Source organism: Lepidochelys olivacea (assembly GCF_965140295.1).
Source record: "Lepidochelys olivacea isolate rLepOli2 genome assembly, chromosome: 10".
Classification (NCBI taxonomy): Eukaryota; Metazoa; Chordata; order Testudines; family Cheloniidae; genus Lepidochelys; species Lepidochelys olivacea.
Window position 1 is genome coordinate 28,089,731 of NC_140420.1, and position 18,313 is coordinate 28,108,043.

At 38.5% G+C, this 18,313-nt stretch overlaps 1 protein-coding gene across 21 annotated transcripts in view; it reads right to left on the reverse strand.

Annotated features, from left to right (window-relative positions):
• The window catches only part of RBFOX1 (RNA binding fox-1 homolog 1), a 2,420,635-nt gene that overhangs the window by 574,853 nt on the left and 1,827,469 nt on the right, over window positions 1-18,313 (reverse strand). Inside the window, exon 1 of one of the 21 annotated variants that reach the window (XM_084641972.1) lies at window positions 7,546-7,578. The exons of the other annotated variants lie outside the window; for them this stretch is intronic. Within the exon in view, the coding sequence (XP_084498098.1) occupies window positions 7,546-7,563 (18 nt within the window). The 5' untranslated portion in view covers window positions 7,564-7,578. Of the gene's footprint in view, window positions 1-7,545; window positions 7,579-18,313 lie in introns of those variants that run through there. 21 annotated transcript variants of the gene reach the window in all.

Below are 18,313 nucleotides of genomic sequence, written 5' to 3' on the forward strand. Positions count from 1 at the left end.
TGAAATACTGTAATGATATTTAAGAAATACTGATGTACAAAGTAAAAATAAAAATAAAATATTTCAAGAGTTGTTCACTGTATTATATAAACATTACAAAAAACTAGAGTCAGTATACATTGTTTACCACATAGGGAGCCAAAACATGCAACAGGATAGACAGAGATCAGCCTCTTAAGAAGACCCTTTTATACCAAGTTTCAGGCTAAAGTGAATTTATATGGCTAACTTACCACTGGAGTGCTGTACAAGAATGAGAACATATTTTCAACATTGCTTAAGTGTGTGGAGTGAAGTGATATTCACATTCTAGAATCATATTTAAGAATATTTATATTAATACTATATTAAGAATTTTGTTCAAAATTAAAATGGGATTATTGTTCTACAGGAGCTGGTCATGGTGCCTCCTATTTGGCAGACAAGCAGCACCACTCTGGGAAGTCAGGGAGTTTTTGGAGTCAGAAAAGTGACATGGGAAAAAGAAAAAGATACAAAAGCTGGGGAAGCTATGAGGAGATTCCTGGGTCCTCTAGGACTCGGAGACTTTCTCATTCTAGTAGCATGGATAGTCGGAGAATCCCAAATCCCAAGGAGATTTAAGAGAAATCAAGTCTGGTGGGAGGACTGAAACCTAAAGGAGAACCTCTGTTTAGTGACTGTTTTAGTCATGTGGAAAGAAATAAGCCCTGTTCACCTTCCCAAGGAAGATGGTATACAAGGATCCCCTTAAGGAGTTCCTCACAAATCACTGTCATGGGGCAGGGTGTGTACCCCCCTGCTTACCCCCACAATAACAGCAGAACCCTTTTTCAAGCTCCGTAGATCCCATGGGATCAGTGGAAGCTCAAGACAACCTATGTGCATGGCCTGTGCTGTGACCCTGGCAGGTTTGGGCCCAGTCACAGGAAAACCTCCCATAAATGTGACTGCCCTGAAGAGGGCCCTTTTAAAGAGAAATCTCCTTCCCTCTCCTATTAGTTCTGTGGGACCAAATACAGACCAAGGGTTTTGTACTCTCTGAGGGGCAGAGGTCAATGTGCATCTATTATCCTGCCAACTCCTTCTCATCCCATCCAGTCCCAACCAAAATACTCCTCCCATGAGCATCCCCAAACTGCCAAAGAGGCCTCCAAGATGGCGCCTCAAAAGTGAGAGAGAAAACAATGCCCTGGAGATAACAATCCCCAGTGATGCATGAAAGGAGAGTTCTGAATGCAGAGGTGGAGCAAAATCTGGGTGATGGTAATCTCCCTTTGCTGAAAAAACAATGAAAAACTTTGGTAATTTAAAGAAGTCCAAGACCAAAGAAAAGAAAGATTAAATAAATAATAAAGCCTGTTGTATATGCAGAAACAGGTGGATTTTCAATTGAACTCGTGCCAAATGTTCCAGAAAACATTAATGTATTGGGACATGTTTTAAAGTGATGTCAATTATCATTAAAGGTTTGGGCTCAAACATTCTAAAGCAAGACTGAAGTTTACATGACTGAAATACTTCTTCAAACCAACTTTGGGGCATAGTTTATGAGTTGCCTTTTATATCCAGAGATATTCTGATATCCAAGGAAATATAGGGTATTGTCCTGTGTGCATAGAGAGAGAAAAAAAACAAACACTTCATCTGCACAGTTGTGTTTTGCTAAGAAAACTTTAAAATTGAACACATTCAGCGGGACAACCCAATTGTCTTGGATCCTACTTTAACTAATTGTGACCCTGCTTTCATTTAACTAGTCCTTTCATTTCAGGGATCAAGGCTGCTGCTTTATAAACTGTAATACTCTATTTTTCAAGTTTATTGAGTCAAATGCCCTTAAAGATGCTTGAAATTCATATTGGTGTTCTCTATTACTAAATTGTTTTGTATTTTTCTGTGTTAATAATAAAAGGTACATATTTATTCAACGTCAGCGGTCATGCAGTCAGCCATAGAGTATGAACCTATATGTTTTATTCAAAATCCTTGTGGAAACCAATGAGAGGATCATTTGGACTTGGAAGGTGCCTGCAGTTTTTCAGATAATATGTTTGATTTCTCTTAACTGAAAGGATTTAACATTATTGAGTAATCAAAATATTTATGTAACAACATCTATACTTAAGTGCTCCACTTGCAAGCCATACTACATATTTATTTTGTTTATATTATCAATCACCTATCCACAGCTCTTTAAACACAACATATAACACATTTTGTCTATTAACCTGTCACATTACTGGGAAGATATTGTAAGGTAGGTTCAGTGCAAAATGCCTCTTTCAGTTCACTCATTGCATCTGCAGTGAAATCTTTATTAAAAAAAGTTTTTATAAAATATTAAGATAATTATATTCCCCACAGCCATGTATATTTTCATGCCATAAGATATCGTAAACTACCGTTATAATTTCTACTTGTCCCTGCTCACTGTAGTTTTAAGATTTCCAGGGATTTTGTTTTTTGTTTTAATAGTATTCATATAAGCTTGGAGTTTTGTTTCCTTCATATGAAAAGCAATCTTGAAATGATTCTCTTAAAATTTATGTAATGGAACTTATCTACTGTAGAAAAAACACATGCTACACTTTGAATACAATACTTTCCTAATTCATATGAAAAATACATACTCTATCCCTGAAAATATGACAGTACATAAGAACCAGTAAGGCGACTGTTAAAATTGAATGAAATATCATCGTCTGCATTTGAATATGGTAAACTCACACAAAGTCTTACAGAGAAACTTAATAAGATATCGCTCAATAAGAAAATGCTCACAACATTAACTAATTCTATGCAATCTCCCCAGATGAAACCACAGAAAATGCTGTCAACTAATTTAAAATGACTAAAATCAAAATTTCAGAGATACCCTCTTACTATCGCTCCTCATGCTTCAATCTTTCCCATGAATTTTCCACCTGAGCTACATTCTGCTAATAAACTGAAGCACAACATGCAATTCTCTCTGCTTGACCTGAAAGCTTTGAGTTTCAGAGTTGTCAAAACAACGTGCTATTGCAACAAGAAAGTATCTTGTTGCTATTGCATATACATTTTTCAATGTGTTCCTCTATGTCTGTGGACTCCAGGTTTGGGCAAATACAAATTTCATTTGCAGCCATGCTTTCAAATCTGCCTTATTTGATCAAGTATTTCTCCATAGCTTCAAGTGAACACCTCCTTTAAATGAATACAAAATATTTGTTTAAAAGGCTGCTTAAAAATCAATCCATGTGCAAAGGATCAGCATGTTGGGATGTATTTGAGAAAACAGACTAGTGACCAAGGGCTTTGTAAATAGTCAGTCACAGTATATTTTAGGTAACATTAGCAAGGAGTGTTCACAGAAAATTAAAAAATAATGTAAAAGTTGAGCACTGACATTTCTAAAAAGCTATTTTCAAATTACTTTACCCCCAATTTCTTATAACAATATTTAATATCATATGAATTTATATTTAATTGGACACTTTGGCTCTACCTCTAATCTTTTGACTCAAAATATAGGAGCTGATCATTAGTGTGATGTCTAACAGGAAATAATGTCATAATTCAAATTACTGAAAGAAAAATTCACATTATATCAGGGCATGTTTTTGGGGGGAAGAAAACAATGCATATCTTTGTGTATCACAAACTACATCAGCGTTCATGTTGCGCTCCCTGTCAGCACCCAGCCCAGGCCAGGGGACGCTCATGATCCAATCAGTGTACCAAATTCAGTGATGAATCCTGGTCACATGCCACCTGAGGCACGATGTGCATATGCTAAGAAGATCACAAACTATGCTTAATTATGAAATAAGAAAGGCAGAATGGGCATGGGAAATAGAATATAAAAACATCCACTCCTCTGAGGGGTAATCGTCTTATGGAAGGTGCTAAGCACTCTCATTCCCATTGATCAGGCCAAAAATGCATCCAACTCACTGACATTAAGGAGATGTCTACTCTGGAACTGCAGGTGTACTTTTCAGCTTGGGTAAACATATCCCTGCTAGTTCAGACCAAGCTTACATACTAAAGATAGCAATGTAGTCATGGCAGCATGGGTGAAGGGGTGGGCTAGCCTCTCTGAGTATGCACTGAGGGTTTCAGACAGGATTGTACTTGGAGAGGCAGAAGTACTATTTTTAGCATGCTATCTCAGTCTGAGCTAGCAGGGATAAGTCTACCCAAGCTGGAAATGACACCACCAACTACATAGTAGACATACCTTTTGATGTTTCAACTTCCAATCAATAAGCCAAAGGTATATGATGTTTCTCTGAAAAACACCCTCACAGCCTTGGTAAAAGCCCTTACGCTAATCAATTATATCTGGGGAAATGGGAAAATCTTTTTTTTCCATATTCCATCACAACATATCCATCAAGCATTAGTCGTACAGGATTGTGAGGCTTGTATCATGGCTTGTCAGGAAAGCCTGGCATCACAAGTGCAAGAAATCCTCCTGCTGAATACAAATGTGCATCGTATTGGAGCAGGGCTCAGGATTCAAGTCAAAAGCATGCAAATCCTTTCAACTTTAGGTGCTGGTTGTAATCCAGTCCAAGTGAGTAGTTATTAAAAGTCTTTGAACTCTGGTGGTCCATATGAGATTGGTTGGTAGACGCAGTCAAGTTCCTACAGTACACTTGTACAATGCCACACTTGCAAAAGCTGTCTCAGCACAGTTTAATGGGCATGGCAACTGAATTTCATCCCCTTCACCTTTGGATGGGAGTACAAGGATTGTTGGAGTGCTTGTGCCATGGAGAAACAGAGCATTTCATTCCGCAAGACTGTGAATCCAACATGTTGCAGGCACCCACTTCACTTTTAGAAATCTTTTAATACACAGTTTGAAAAAAATACTAATCCTGCAGTCAACACACTGAATTATCCTAGCTGTTCACTGCACCACTAAGATATTGTTTGATTTCATTAACTGAACACATTTACAGTTTGTTCACTGTAAAGAGACCCACAAATTGTCAATACAACAACTGAAAATAATGTTTCCAGGGTCCTAATTAGTAAAACAATATAGAATGTAAAACAGCTGGAATGGCATTTTTTCTTTTTAAATCCCTGCATGAATGAAACTACATAGTAACACTGTTCAATAAAGTGGTGGATAAGATGGAGCAAATATATCTATGCTGATTAGAGAAAGAGAATAAATTCATCACACACTTCTTTAAAAAAGATTCACTTTTTCACAAAAGTTGGCTACTCAAAATTATACTAATATTATTAACTAGGTTTTACATAATGACAGTAAAAGTTGAAGTAGGGCCTAGGGAGAACCTTTCATATGTTGCTATAGGGGAGTTTATACATTGCACCTGTACGTGTCAAAAGCTCATTGTTCACTATAACAGCCACACCTCTTTGAAATATCAATATATTTTAGGTACACAATTCCTACCACTACAGAAAAACTAAAACGTAATCGTATTTTTGCTGAATGCATCCTTTCCTTATTTTCAGAACAAAAGGAACCAGTACTATCCAATATACTAAAATCCCTGAATTCTCAGCATACATCTAACTAATCTGATTTGGAAGTTTGATTTAAATCATTTTTATACCTGCAAAGGCAAATTAAAAATGGAAACTGTGCTTAATACCCAGGTGTAGTAGTGATATATATCGATTATACATGCTTCAGTCTGATGCATGCTGCTAATAAAAATATGAAGTACCATAAAAAGTAAGTCAAAAAGAGGAAAATAGGCGTTGCAGAACTAGGTTTTAAAGGTCAAAGATTAATTACTAAGAAAGCAGGTCAGTAAGCTTTAAGAACCCAAGAGGGCGTAACAACAGAAACTGCTTACTCTTGTGCTTTGGGATAGAACACACATGAGTAACAGGCATAGCTAGAGAAGTGTATAAATTATAAGATAATAAAATATAGAATAACTACCTTTAATTAAAATTAAGGAAATTGATATTCTAATGAACAAGGGTACATAAAATTAAAAAAAAATCAGTCCTTCACTAAATTAATATGATTTCCTATTAAATGCTTTGAATAAGTGTAACAAAAATATAGAACAACATAAGTCCTATCATTTTTATTTCTCTTCCCACAAAAAAATTGTGTGTATCATCCTCAAATATTTATTCTCTGTTTTAGAATCCCTTTCATATGATGATGTTAATTCCAAAATCAAAAGAGTAAAATTGTATAGAAAAAATGGATCATTATAGCAAAGATTTTGAGCTTTAACATATTATAAAAGATTGATATGGATTAGTGGTTATATAGTTACAGTAAAACAAAGAATCATGGTAAAGGGTTAAAGAATAAACAGGCAGTAATCTGTGATGCCTCTTGCTGTTGAAATACATGAATAGATATTGCTTGTGAAAACTAAACTGACGTAATGTACTACAGTATGCTGTAAAAAAAAGAGTCAAAATCATAAGGCTCACTGATTGGAGAAGCTCTGGAAATGATAACACAGGTCAAAGAACTGAAATAAGTAGCGTACAAGTCTGCTTATGGTGCCTTTTGTCCAACTAACAGAAGTTATTACAATATATTACAGGGTAGACAGAAATTAGAAGGAACTGTAAAAAGGGATTTACAGCATGACCCGCAAGCAGTTTAAGAGAAAGGTAGTGATTTACTGATAATATTTCTAAGGGGTATAGCCTTCATGTAGCCTGTTTTGAACAGGTGGCCCAGATTAGAAGCTAGCCCACATCTACTTATATTTTATGTTTAGCAGAAAATATATTTCAAATAAAAATGGATTGTCAAATGAGATTAAAGTATTTCCCTAGAAGATATACACTCTTTGAAGAAGAACTGAGAAATGTTTTTAAATTATGCAGACTTGTTCACTGATTTCTTTTTGGGAAAAAAATAAAAATGTGTTTGCATTTAGAGCTGGATGAATTAAAAGGCTAATACATTCATTAACTGACAATGAATGTGTCACAGAAGAGTCCTATTTTAGTTTCTCAGGTGAACAGATTTTGCTGCAAAAAATCAAAACAATGCTGAACATAAAAGGACTAGAATAAGTGCATATTAAGATATTTCTGCATTTATACCTGTCAGTCATCACATACTTCAAAAGCTAAGAAATATTGTTACAACAACTACTACTACTATACACACACACACACACACACACACACACATCAAGTAGCATAATTTGAAGTTTGAACTCACACTAAGATTAGTTCATTTTTTATAAAGAAAGCAAATTCTGTACATCCACAAGTGATGCAGCATTCATTTTATGACTGAACCACACAGTGAATCACAGAGATACAATTGTAACATTTTCTTAAGGCAACGAAAAGAAAGCAGTGCACTACCAAACACCCTCTAAACCCTGAAAATAAAATTGCAGCTTAACGTTAATGAACCAGTTCATTTAAACTCCCATTGGTAATGCAACCACATGTAACGTAATGTACGCTAGCTGTGCTAGGCTATCCTGCAGTATAGGCACCTTTACATATTACAAAATATGCTGTTACTGTAGGCTAAAATCTATAGTCCCAAAGTCAATTTATTAATAAAAGATTGACATGGAGAGAGACACTACCTACCCACAAATACATCATCATCTTGAAAGAGAAATCAAGGGATCTGTCAGCAAAGAGAAGTCTCCTTACTTCACCAAGTATGTCTGGAAGGAAAACTGAAACCAGTGGGTAGAAAATCTTGCCTTTTTCTGTCAAGTCCTCACAGTTCTCTTCTTTTCTTAAACAAGATATTTTTTGTTTGTTTATGAGAATAGCATTCGTTCAGTGGCTCTTTCTGCGTGTGAAGTGACTTGCTTCAGGCTGTCTTTTTTTCTTCCCTTTTTCTCCCTAACTCTGCCTGTCCTTTCTTTACTGTCAGGCTTGCTTAGGTAACAATTCTTGGTGTGTCTGTTTAATGAGCAGGTCCGTGCACTAACGGCAGCCACCTACAGTGGTAAAAGCAGAAAAATAAATAAAGAAATGAATGGGGGCATACCACTTCCTGATAGCTGCTATGGGATTTACAGAAGCCCCCTCAGTAGGAATTTATAGGAAGATTTCTAAGACGTCTTGACGGAAAAAAAAATCATCAGTGTAAAGCAGGTGACTCCAGTGGCACCTAAGCCATTACATTTCCTTGCTAAAGGACCCAGTTCACAAATCCTGCACTTGAGAATTTTTTAACTCAAAGCTGAGCTCCCATGGAAAAGAAAGGAGCATCTACTGCACCCTGCTTCCCCTTTATCTCTTTAAATGTACTTCAGATAAAAGCAGCATCCAGTCAGGTCAAGGCCTTCCCCAATCTTATTACTCTAACACAAGAGTGTTCAACATACTTTTCTACAGCCATCTACTGACTTCACAGTGTTACTGCTGCTGCTGTTAGTCCTACTGGGAGATAAATGCAATACAGGGAACAGGGAAATACGACAACTAAATCAGAAGAAAGTTACAGTCTTTGTGCTAATTTGGTATATTTTTTGTTTTGTTTGTTTTTGCAGTAAAACCACATATACTTAAAACTCAAAATTAGGTCAGAGTTATAATTGTTAGGCTAGGTAGCACGGACAGTTATACCAGATTTGTTGGTTTTCTTATTTTTAAAATTTTGACAGGCACTGTATGTAAAATGAATGGTTATGCAAGGGTTTTTGTGGCTTAGATTTTTATAACACGATAAAGTGAAATATTTTTAATTCATCTTGCTTTGCTACATTCATTTACTGAATCAATCAAGAGAATTCTTGTTTCAAAGACAATTTTCCAATGTAAAAGAGACAAGTCTTGGTGACTTTCTAGACTGTGTATTATTTATCATGAAAATCATCCCTGACCTTTGAACTGGCACTCTTACACACTTTCTTATATGGTATGTTTTGTATATTGAGGTAGATGTAAAAACATATACATGCAATTTTTTCACTGAGTACATCAACTTACACAATATACACTTACTAACTATAGATCAATGGAGAAATAAGGGGGGTTGGGGGTGTACCAGCATAGGTATGAACATGAGAACAAATATTCCTTTTTTTATGCCAATGCCATTCCTTTTTTTTTTGTCTTTGGTTTTATCATCATCGTTGACCATAGACCGTACACTTAGTCTACATTCCAGTTAAGGCAGGACGTTTTTTGCAATCTCTAGACAATTTACATACTCACTCTAACCATACAAGGTAAAATGTCACGTAAATAATTAAAATGCATTAGCTAAATTGCAGAATCATTCACTGTACCAGGGCAGGTGGCAAATGGATAGGCACCTGCTAAAACAGTCTATAACAAGGCTCATCAAGAGACATAATAGCAAAGCAGGATTGGGAGAGCAAACTAAAATCCATTAAACAAACAGTAATCAGGAGAGTCTTAAAGGCTTCTATCTAGCAGCAGTAAAAAAATACTTCCTTACCACTAGCACATAAAAATTGACTTAATTTTGGAAAATATAAAATAACTTATTTGCATAATAATTTCTTTAATTTATGTATATGTATATATATAGTGTGTGTATATATATATATCTATACACACACACACACATATGATTTGTTATGAATCAGCCATATATATATGGCTGATTCATAGCAAATTATGTAAGGGGAAGGCCTTTATTAATTTTTACTGAGAACAAAATAAAAACAGATAATCTTTTATTAGTTATTAAAATGGCCAATTTTACAGGAAAGCCGCAGGAAAGCATTGGTGTACTCTCAAATAACTTTGGTCTAATTTTGGCCAAGAGCAGCTCAGAAAGGATCTTGTGGCCAAAATAATCCCTCCTGAACTTTAACATTCACACCAATATGCCAATATTGTTTTATTTACATCGGTGCTGCCTTCTTCCTTTGTTCTAACACTTCGGAGGTAAATTTCAGTTCCCCCTGCTTTTATGGAAACTTTTATAGAAGATTTTTGAAGTGTGATTTTCAAAAATGTAGGTCCAACATAATTGACACTAACAAAACAGAAGGATCAATACAGACTTCTACCCAGATGAGGTTCTGGTCTTCCATGAATAATAGAAAAGTATTTTGTAAAGCACAAACATTTGATTTTAGATTCTCCCTCAACATTTTTTGTGTGCATGACAGCATCAAACATGTAATTAAAAACGCTTCTGTATATATACCAAACCAAAGTATTTAGAATGGGGTGTTGATAGAGTAGAGAAATGTCAGGATCCTGCTCCCATTCAAGTCAGGATCCTGCTCCCAGTCAAGTCAGCAATAAACCTCAAATAGATTTCTCTCCAATGGGAACAGGACTGCATCCATTTTTGTGCAGGGGGAAAAAAATCAAAATCACCAGCTGATCTAATTGACAGCATTCAACAAGCTAACAGGCCCAACTTATTCACCTTTATGCCTTACTCTTCACCTCATCTTTCTACTATATAGTGCTTTGCATTTTGTATTAATTTACATTAGGATGAATTACATTATGTTGGTTACGCTGAAAATACATTTTCTGATGATCTGTTTGTGCATCTAACAATTTTTGATCTATGCACCTTGAGAGTGCATATAAGGTTTCAGAAGTTCCAAAAGGTAGTTAAAAATGTCATTAATATGAGAAACGTGTGCACAGCTATTGCCTATGAATCATTTTACATCAAAATTACCCTGTTTTTGAGCCGAACGACTACATAGACAGCATATAAAACTGTAGTGAACTGTGCCCAAAGGCTGTGTCAACTAATTATTTTTGTATTTGAAATTCTGTTCATTATTAAATTGATTACTCAATCAATTCTTCACATCTTATTCCCTGAAACAAGTTGAATGACATTTTCTACTACATCCGATGAAGTGAGCTGTAGCTCACGAAAGCTTATGCTCAAATAAATTGGTTAGTCTCTAAGGTGCCACAAGTACTCCTTTTCTTTTTGCGAATACAGACTAACACGGCTGTTACTCTGAAACCTGAAATTTTCTACTACTGCTACCCACAACCACGCATTTGAAAGATTTTCTTCTTCTTCTTCTTAAGTACATTATAGGCTGGATTGTGCCTAGCTTATGCTCAAGTAGGGAAGAAATGGGTGTAAGTAAGAAGAGGGCAAAGGCATCCTTCCTTTATTTCTTGTGACTCTATGCATGGGTCAAGCAAAATCCCACTCTCTAAGCACAGTATTGGCAGTCTGTAACACAGCCAGTAATTCTAGAAAATGAACAGGAGGGTGAAGGTCCCAGTCCAGCTTCTGCTACACTGCACAACAGAACTGACCCGGAGCCAGTCCAAAGCTCATTCAAGTCAACATAAGTCTTCTCATTTTTTTAAATGGGTGTGTGAAGAACTGAGAAATATTTGTACATAGATCTGAGAAATATTTGCATTATAATATGCCCTTTTTGCATCGGGGTGATATTAACCTGCCCAAATGCACAGAATTAGATCAAACAGCATTGTTAAAAGAAACCAAGAAGAAAAGGTAAAATAATAGTCTAGATACGGATCATCTTCTCAAACATAATAGCTAGGTTTATAGCTGTGAAGAGGGATTCCTCAGCCTCAACCCTGGCTATAAGGTTGTTTAGCCCAGGCTGAGAAGAGAGATCAAAAGACATTGATCTATTAAAAGGTCCCCTGAGAAAGAGGGAGAGGGGAAGTGGTCAGTTCACCAACTAGTTTGCTAAAAATAGCAACGTAGCCACAGCAGCACAGGCTAGCCGCCTCAGTACAATCCTGCCTGGGACCCCTAGGTATGTACTTGGGTGGCTAGCCAATGCCACTGCAGCTTCCCAGCTGCATGTAGCAAGTTAGCTTGATCAAGGCAGCTTGGGTGTGCCTACACATGCTGTCCTGATTGCAGTGTAGATGTACCCAGAAAAAGAGAGAGAGAGATCATGCTGCAGGCTGACCCAGAAACTGACTGAAAGACAGGGTCTGCAGCAAGCAGGCTACAATTTGGTCCCTAAGAAAGCAGCGGACCCCAAGACTGAGTCATGTTTACCTAGTTGTAGTTGTAGCCATGTAGATCCCAGGATATTCCAGACAGAAGGTGGGTGAGGTAATATCTGTTATTGAACCAACTTCTGTTGGTGAGAGAGGGTGTCTACACAGCAAAGAAAAACCCATAGCTGGCCTGTGCCATCCAACTCTGCTTGCAGGGCTTGGGCTGTAGAGCTGTTTCATTGCTGTGTAGACTTCCGGGCTTGGCTCACGCAGAGTGAAGAGTTATCATCTTGATGGTCTCTTGGAATATGTGCTAACTACTTATGATAAACAATCTGTTCTACCTTGCATTTAGCTGTGACACTCCGAGTACCTTTCCCAGATCTGAAGAAGATCTATGCGTGGCTCAAAAGCTTATCTCTCTCGCCAACAGATGTTGGTCCAATAAAAGATATTACCTCACCCACTTTGTTTCTCATGTTCACTTAGTGACTTGAGTGGAATTCCAAGTGTTGGGAAGAAAATATGAATGCAGGTCACTGTTTTAAATCCACTTCTATAAGCACTGTGTACCTTTTTTTTTCTTTTTCTTTTTTTTTTTTTTGGCAAAATAAATCACTTTGTTTTTGGAGAGGCTATTTTTCTTCATGCTATTACTGTTCACGGGCTCCTGAGTGAGAGCTCTTGAAGGTGCCATATCCATTGGGCCTGCTAAGCAACATGGTTGGCAACTAAGGGGACGTAAGCTAGTTGGAGAGGGGGTTGGACTGCAGGACCTCATCACAAAGAGAAGTGAAGGCAGGGCAGCCTTCCCAGGGACTGTGACGGGTAGTGGATCAAACACCTTTTGTGAGGGTGGGCGCATACGAAAGGCTTTTAAAAGGGTATAACAGTGCTCATTTTCCCCTGGCACTACAAAAGATGTTATCTCTGGTATTAGTTTAGGCTCATTATCCTCAGTACCCTGTGCTGGGATGGTGGCATCTCTGTACCAGTCCATACTGCAGCCTGTTTGTAACAATTTCACCCTGCTACAGAAAACATTTCCACTACAGAATAAAAGTGGGCTAAAGTATTGTTGAGACTAGGAGGAATATAAGGGCTGCAGTGGAAATTACAGAACACAGTTATTTTTTAAATATTCATTAATCAAAATTACTTATCTCGGATCAGCATATTCTTACTGGGAGTTAAATGACGCAGGCTAAAAAAGAAAATGCAGATCTACAAGTTAGAGCTCCATTACATTATTAAAAGGACATAATTCATTTCCATATCTTGACATATTCATTAACGACCAAAAACCTGAAATAATATTGATGCTGCAAATTACAACATTGCAAACAAGAAAATGCAGAGTCTAGGCTGCTACTCTAGATTGTGCTTTTTTAGGTACTGCAAGGGACTTAAAGATAATCCACAATGCTACATATGATCATTCCCTGTATTACAGCAATACCTAGAGGCCACTGTCAGGACTGAGACCTCATTGTGCATGTACTGTACAAATGCGTAGTAAGACACGGGGGTGAAATCTTCACCCCACTAAAGTCAATGGAAAACTCCCACTGGGTTTCAGTGAGCCTAGGTTTTCAACCAAGGTCTCTGCCCTAAAGAACTTACAATACAATTTAAAAACATGGCATTACAAGTAGGTTGAACAAAGAATAGGAGGGAGAAGGAAGAGGGATCACAAAGTTAACATTGATAACATGATGATCATCTAAGCAGAGGTCTAACAACTCCCATCAGCCTGTCCCCACTGCACATCCCCTTTCTCTTGAACCAGGAAGTGAGCAGGTTATGTTTGGAAAGTGGCAGCTACGTAGCAAGCAGCTGCAGGGAAGCTGGCTGGAGAGGCCATGTGGCTAGCCAAGAGCTGTAGAAGCTGGACACAGAAAAAATTCCTCAGGAACCATATGCAGAACTGCACGCGCAACAGGCTGTGAGTGCTGGACAGTACATCTGGGTGTAGGTCTGTGTGGAACTTATGCAACAGCAGCAGCTGTGCAGGGAGTCAGGGCAGAAGTGCCCCAAAGAGAGACACTAACTAGAAGCACCTGTTTGCTTGGAAAGAGACTGGACTGGAGAGGGTACCCCCAGCATTAGGCATGAAGAGCCCTGATTCTCAACTGGACTGCTCCAGGGGCCCAAACAAGAACCTCTATTGTTCACTTGGAGCTGTAACTGTTTACACCTCTGTACCTAGAGCATGTGCAGCCCTTCTCTTTCCTGCCAGCCCTAGTAAAATAACCAATCCCTTAGCAATGCATCTGCATGGCTGTTGGGCCCCCAGAGCTAACTAGGGTGACCAGATAGCAAGTGTGAAAAATCAGGACATTTGTTTTTCAGGCAGGTGGATAGAGTTGTGTGTATAAGACAAAGACCCTAACATCAGGACATCTGGTCAGCCTGTGCTAGCACCTACAAGACCTAGTTGATGCAGCACCTGCTTGCCTCCAAGTTGCAGTAGATCTGGCACACTACTGACACCGTAGTGATTTGGTTTGAAGCAGCCCTAATAATTACATGTGGCTGCAGTATGTACTGCAGTTAGGAGTGGTGAACCGGATGTGATACCAAAAAACATGGGGAACGTTCACTCACAAACAGAATCTAACCTGACCCCTTTGGGGAATTAGAAATATTTTCATGCCTGTTTCATTGCCACATGCCTTCACGCCTCCTAGTTTCATCCAACATAGATAATTAAAGAAAGAACTATTGTGGAAAGGCTGCTGTTGTATTTCCAACCCAGCTGAAAATCAGGAAGCACTGGAAATTGCAAGGAATTGCCAGATTTCCAGACCAAACTCTCTGGGTAAATTCAGATACCTACACTGATGTTAGGTTGTTTATCTCAAGTGCTGAACATTTTAGGGTTCATATATGAATAACTCCAATACCAAAGCTCCATAGGGAAAGACAGGAATATAGCAGAAGTCCTAAGTACCTTGCTTAACTCACTTCAGATTCAAAAAATGTTTTTGATTTAAACTCGATTACAGTGACATTTATCAAATCTCACTTTCATATACAGTGGTTTACAGATTCACCATTCACAGAGTTCTTTGGACATAACATACATGACCAGTTTTGGTCTCCCCACTACAGAAGGGATGTGGACAAATTGGAGGGAGTCCAGTGGAGAGCAACGAAAGTGATTAGGGGGCTGGGGCACATTACTTACGAAGAGAGGCTGAGGGAACTGGGGTTATTTAAATGGAAGAAGAGGAGAGTGAGGGGGGATTTGATAGCAGCCTTCAACTACCTGAAGGGGGGGTTCCAAAGAGGATGGAGTTTGGCTGTTCTCAGTGGTGGCAGATGACAGAACAAGAAGCAATGGTCTCAAGTTGCCGTGGGGAAGGTCTAGGTTAGATATTAGGAAACACTATTTTGCTAAGAGGGTGGTGAAACCCTGGAATGCGTCTCCATCCTTAGAGGTTTTTAAGGCCCAGCTTAACAAAGTCCTGGCTGGAATGATTTAGTTGGTGTTGGTCCTGCTTTGAGGAGATGGGACTAGATGACCTCCTGAGGTCTCTTCCAACCCTAATCTTCTATGATTCTTATAGTCTGTCCTGTTTTCAGGTTGCAAGCAGCTCTATTGTAAAAATCTTATTTTAGCATCCCTATAGCTTCTTTCTCCTGGAAAATTGGTTCCACTGGAAATTTGCCAGATTTATGAAGACACGGAACATCTGTGAAACCTGAGAAAAAAATAATCAATCTGATAATTAGTTATTGCTCTGATTTTAAATATTGGGCCAGGATCCTTGATTCCAGATGAGCTGTAGTCAGTGAACAACCCAAAGGTGGAATGAAGAGAAAGGAATGTGGCTGGAGAAGGAAGACAATTTTTGTGCTCCTCTGATCTTAGGGGCAAAAAGATGTTCAGGACATACCCATTATGCTGGAGACATTAATGGCATTATGCCATCCAAGGATTTTCCCTACATCAAGGGAATACCCAGTGAGTCAGCTTTCCATTTCCTGAGCATAGAAGTGGCATTGAGACGATGGAACAAACTTGAGAGATTTGGCCCTTCGGGCTTTTGTGTAATGTTTTTCAGTCTTCTTCCATATCAAAGTCAACTTAATACCTCTCCAACCATTCAAAATTTCCAGATAGCAAGCTCCAAGCAGATTCACATGCCAGCTATACTGGGGGGCGGGGAGGAGGGAGGGATTGTATTAAGCTAAGTCATTAATGGATACTGTTGTGCATGGATTGGGGCCAAATCCTTGGCCCATTAGGTCAATGGCAGGTTATTTTTGCTTCTTGCTTCAGCAGGAGCCAAATCAACCACCATGTGTCCATGGTAGCTTCTATACTATGTAGTTGCAGCTGAGAAAAATAACAAAACAACAAGTGACAACAAAGAGAGTCTTAAGGTTATTGGTCTACGATCCTGGAGCTGTAAGAACTGGGTCCTGATCCCAGCTCTACTGACATGTGGAGTTTTCAATTCAATGAAGGGTGTAGATTTTATATAGACTAGGATACACAACAGGAAGACAGGGTTCCCAAAACCTATTGCTAGGTGCAATGGAGCCAGAGAAGGTCCTGACTACATGGTTCACAACAAGGCAAAAATAAAATGTTTACAATTTTCAGAAATTCCCTAATTCTGCTTCTTTTCTCCTTCCCTCTGGACAGTCAAAGCTCGAGGTGCCTTCTTCAAGTCTTCCTCTTGACTTCAGGAATTATAGTAATCCAGGTAGCAAACAGAAACAATGCCATGTCTTTATAAGCAACCACAAATGAGCAATACAGCTTGGATAATGAGCACTGGATATCTGCAGCAACTGGGTCTAAATTAATCTGACGAGTAAAAAACAAAACTCGCCAACACTCTTGTTTAGTAAAATTAAATGAATTCAAGTCATTCACTATCTTCTTTCTGATAAACCTGAGCTGGAAAAGAAACTAAATTCATCAAAGAGATTGTACTGTTCTCCATTGGCCAATTCCATATAAAACTTCAGTTCAAATCCCTTATCATCAGTACTCTGAAAAATTCTAGATGGGCTATTCCCATCTTCATGGGAGAACACAGTATAGCCCAACAGGACTGAAACCAATTATTGATTCCAATGTGATGTATCATGTAATGCAATGCAGGAAGTCATCTGCTCTCAATAGTCCGCTCAGATTTGCTTTGGAGCCAATTGTTTTCTAAGTGGTGGAGCCAATAGGTCAGCTCCTCAGTTGGCATAAATCAACATAACTCCATTGACATCAATGAATTACACGAGCTGAGAATCTGGCCTAATATTTAAAAACAGTTTTTAAGTCATTGACATGATAAGATGAGGTTGATTAAAAGCAATGATAAAACAGAGATGGAAGCAAACTGAAAAAACCTGATCTGGCGCAATTTCATTGTTTCTAGCCCCTCATAAAACTGCTGGCAAATCTGTGCTGAGGTTCAGGACATAAGAGTTTTGAACTCCCCATCAGGCACACCAAATTTTCCATGTTCTAGTTAAATCAAAGCCTATTCACATCCTCTTTTCATACATTCAGATGGGCCTTGTTTTGCCATCCTTTGAAAAAAAAATATAGGCATGTTTGATATTTACTTTTGGTGTAAGTAAAATTAGTTATGCATCACTCAAAGCTTAATCAGCTGGCAGCTTATATAGAAACATTATATAAAAAATTCTCTGCCATAGTTTTTGCAGAAGACAGGTAGTATTAGGTGTGTGCAAGGTGGGTTCTAAGTGAATATAGGTAGCACTGTAAGCAACGCAGTCATTGTGAATAAAATTCAAAACACTGTTGATATATCTGAGCCATTCACAACCTCTGTCATTCACCAAAGCTCCATATCCTTTCCTTAAGAGGCAGACAAGTCTCAGTTCCAGCTTCCATATCAAAAATTCATTACCCCTCTTTACAACTGCTTTCTGCAGACTCAGCAGAGGTGCCAAGAACAGCACAGGCCATGGAGACTAGAGTACCTCCATCATCCTTGCAGGGAATCCTCCCCTCTCCCAGACAGATCAGGTAGAAGGCCTAGGCAGTGTATGTTGGGAGTTTGCCCTGCTGCTGACCTGCAGATAAACAGAAGACTTGGTTCGACAGATTGGCAGGCTAACGTTTTTCACACTCTCTAAATCTACACCCACATTTCTTGTAAATCTGGAGTTAATGGTTACATACAAATTAGCTCATTAGATCTTTTGCATAAAAAGTCATACGTGAAGTTGTACAATACTTGGAAGGTTCGGAGAAAGTCCTGGAGTAGGAGTGTGTGTACCACAGGTGCCAGCAGTGAAAGGTGGTAGCAGGGTGTCTATGTGAGAGACAGACGTGTGTGTGTGTGTGGGGGGGGGAAATGGGGGGTTGGATAGAGGTTTTTAGGGGTCAGCGAATGAGCACAGGTAACACTGTAAGTACACACTGTGGGGAAGGAAATGAGAACAAAAACTGGGAATGGGAAAGAAA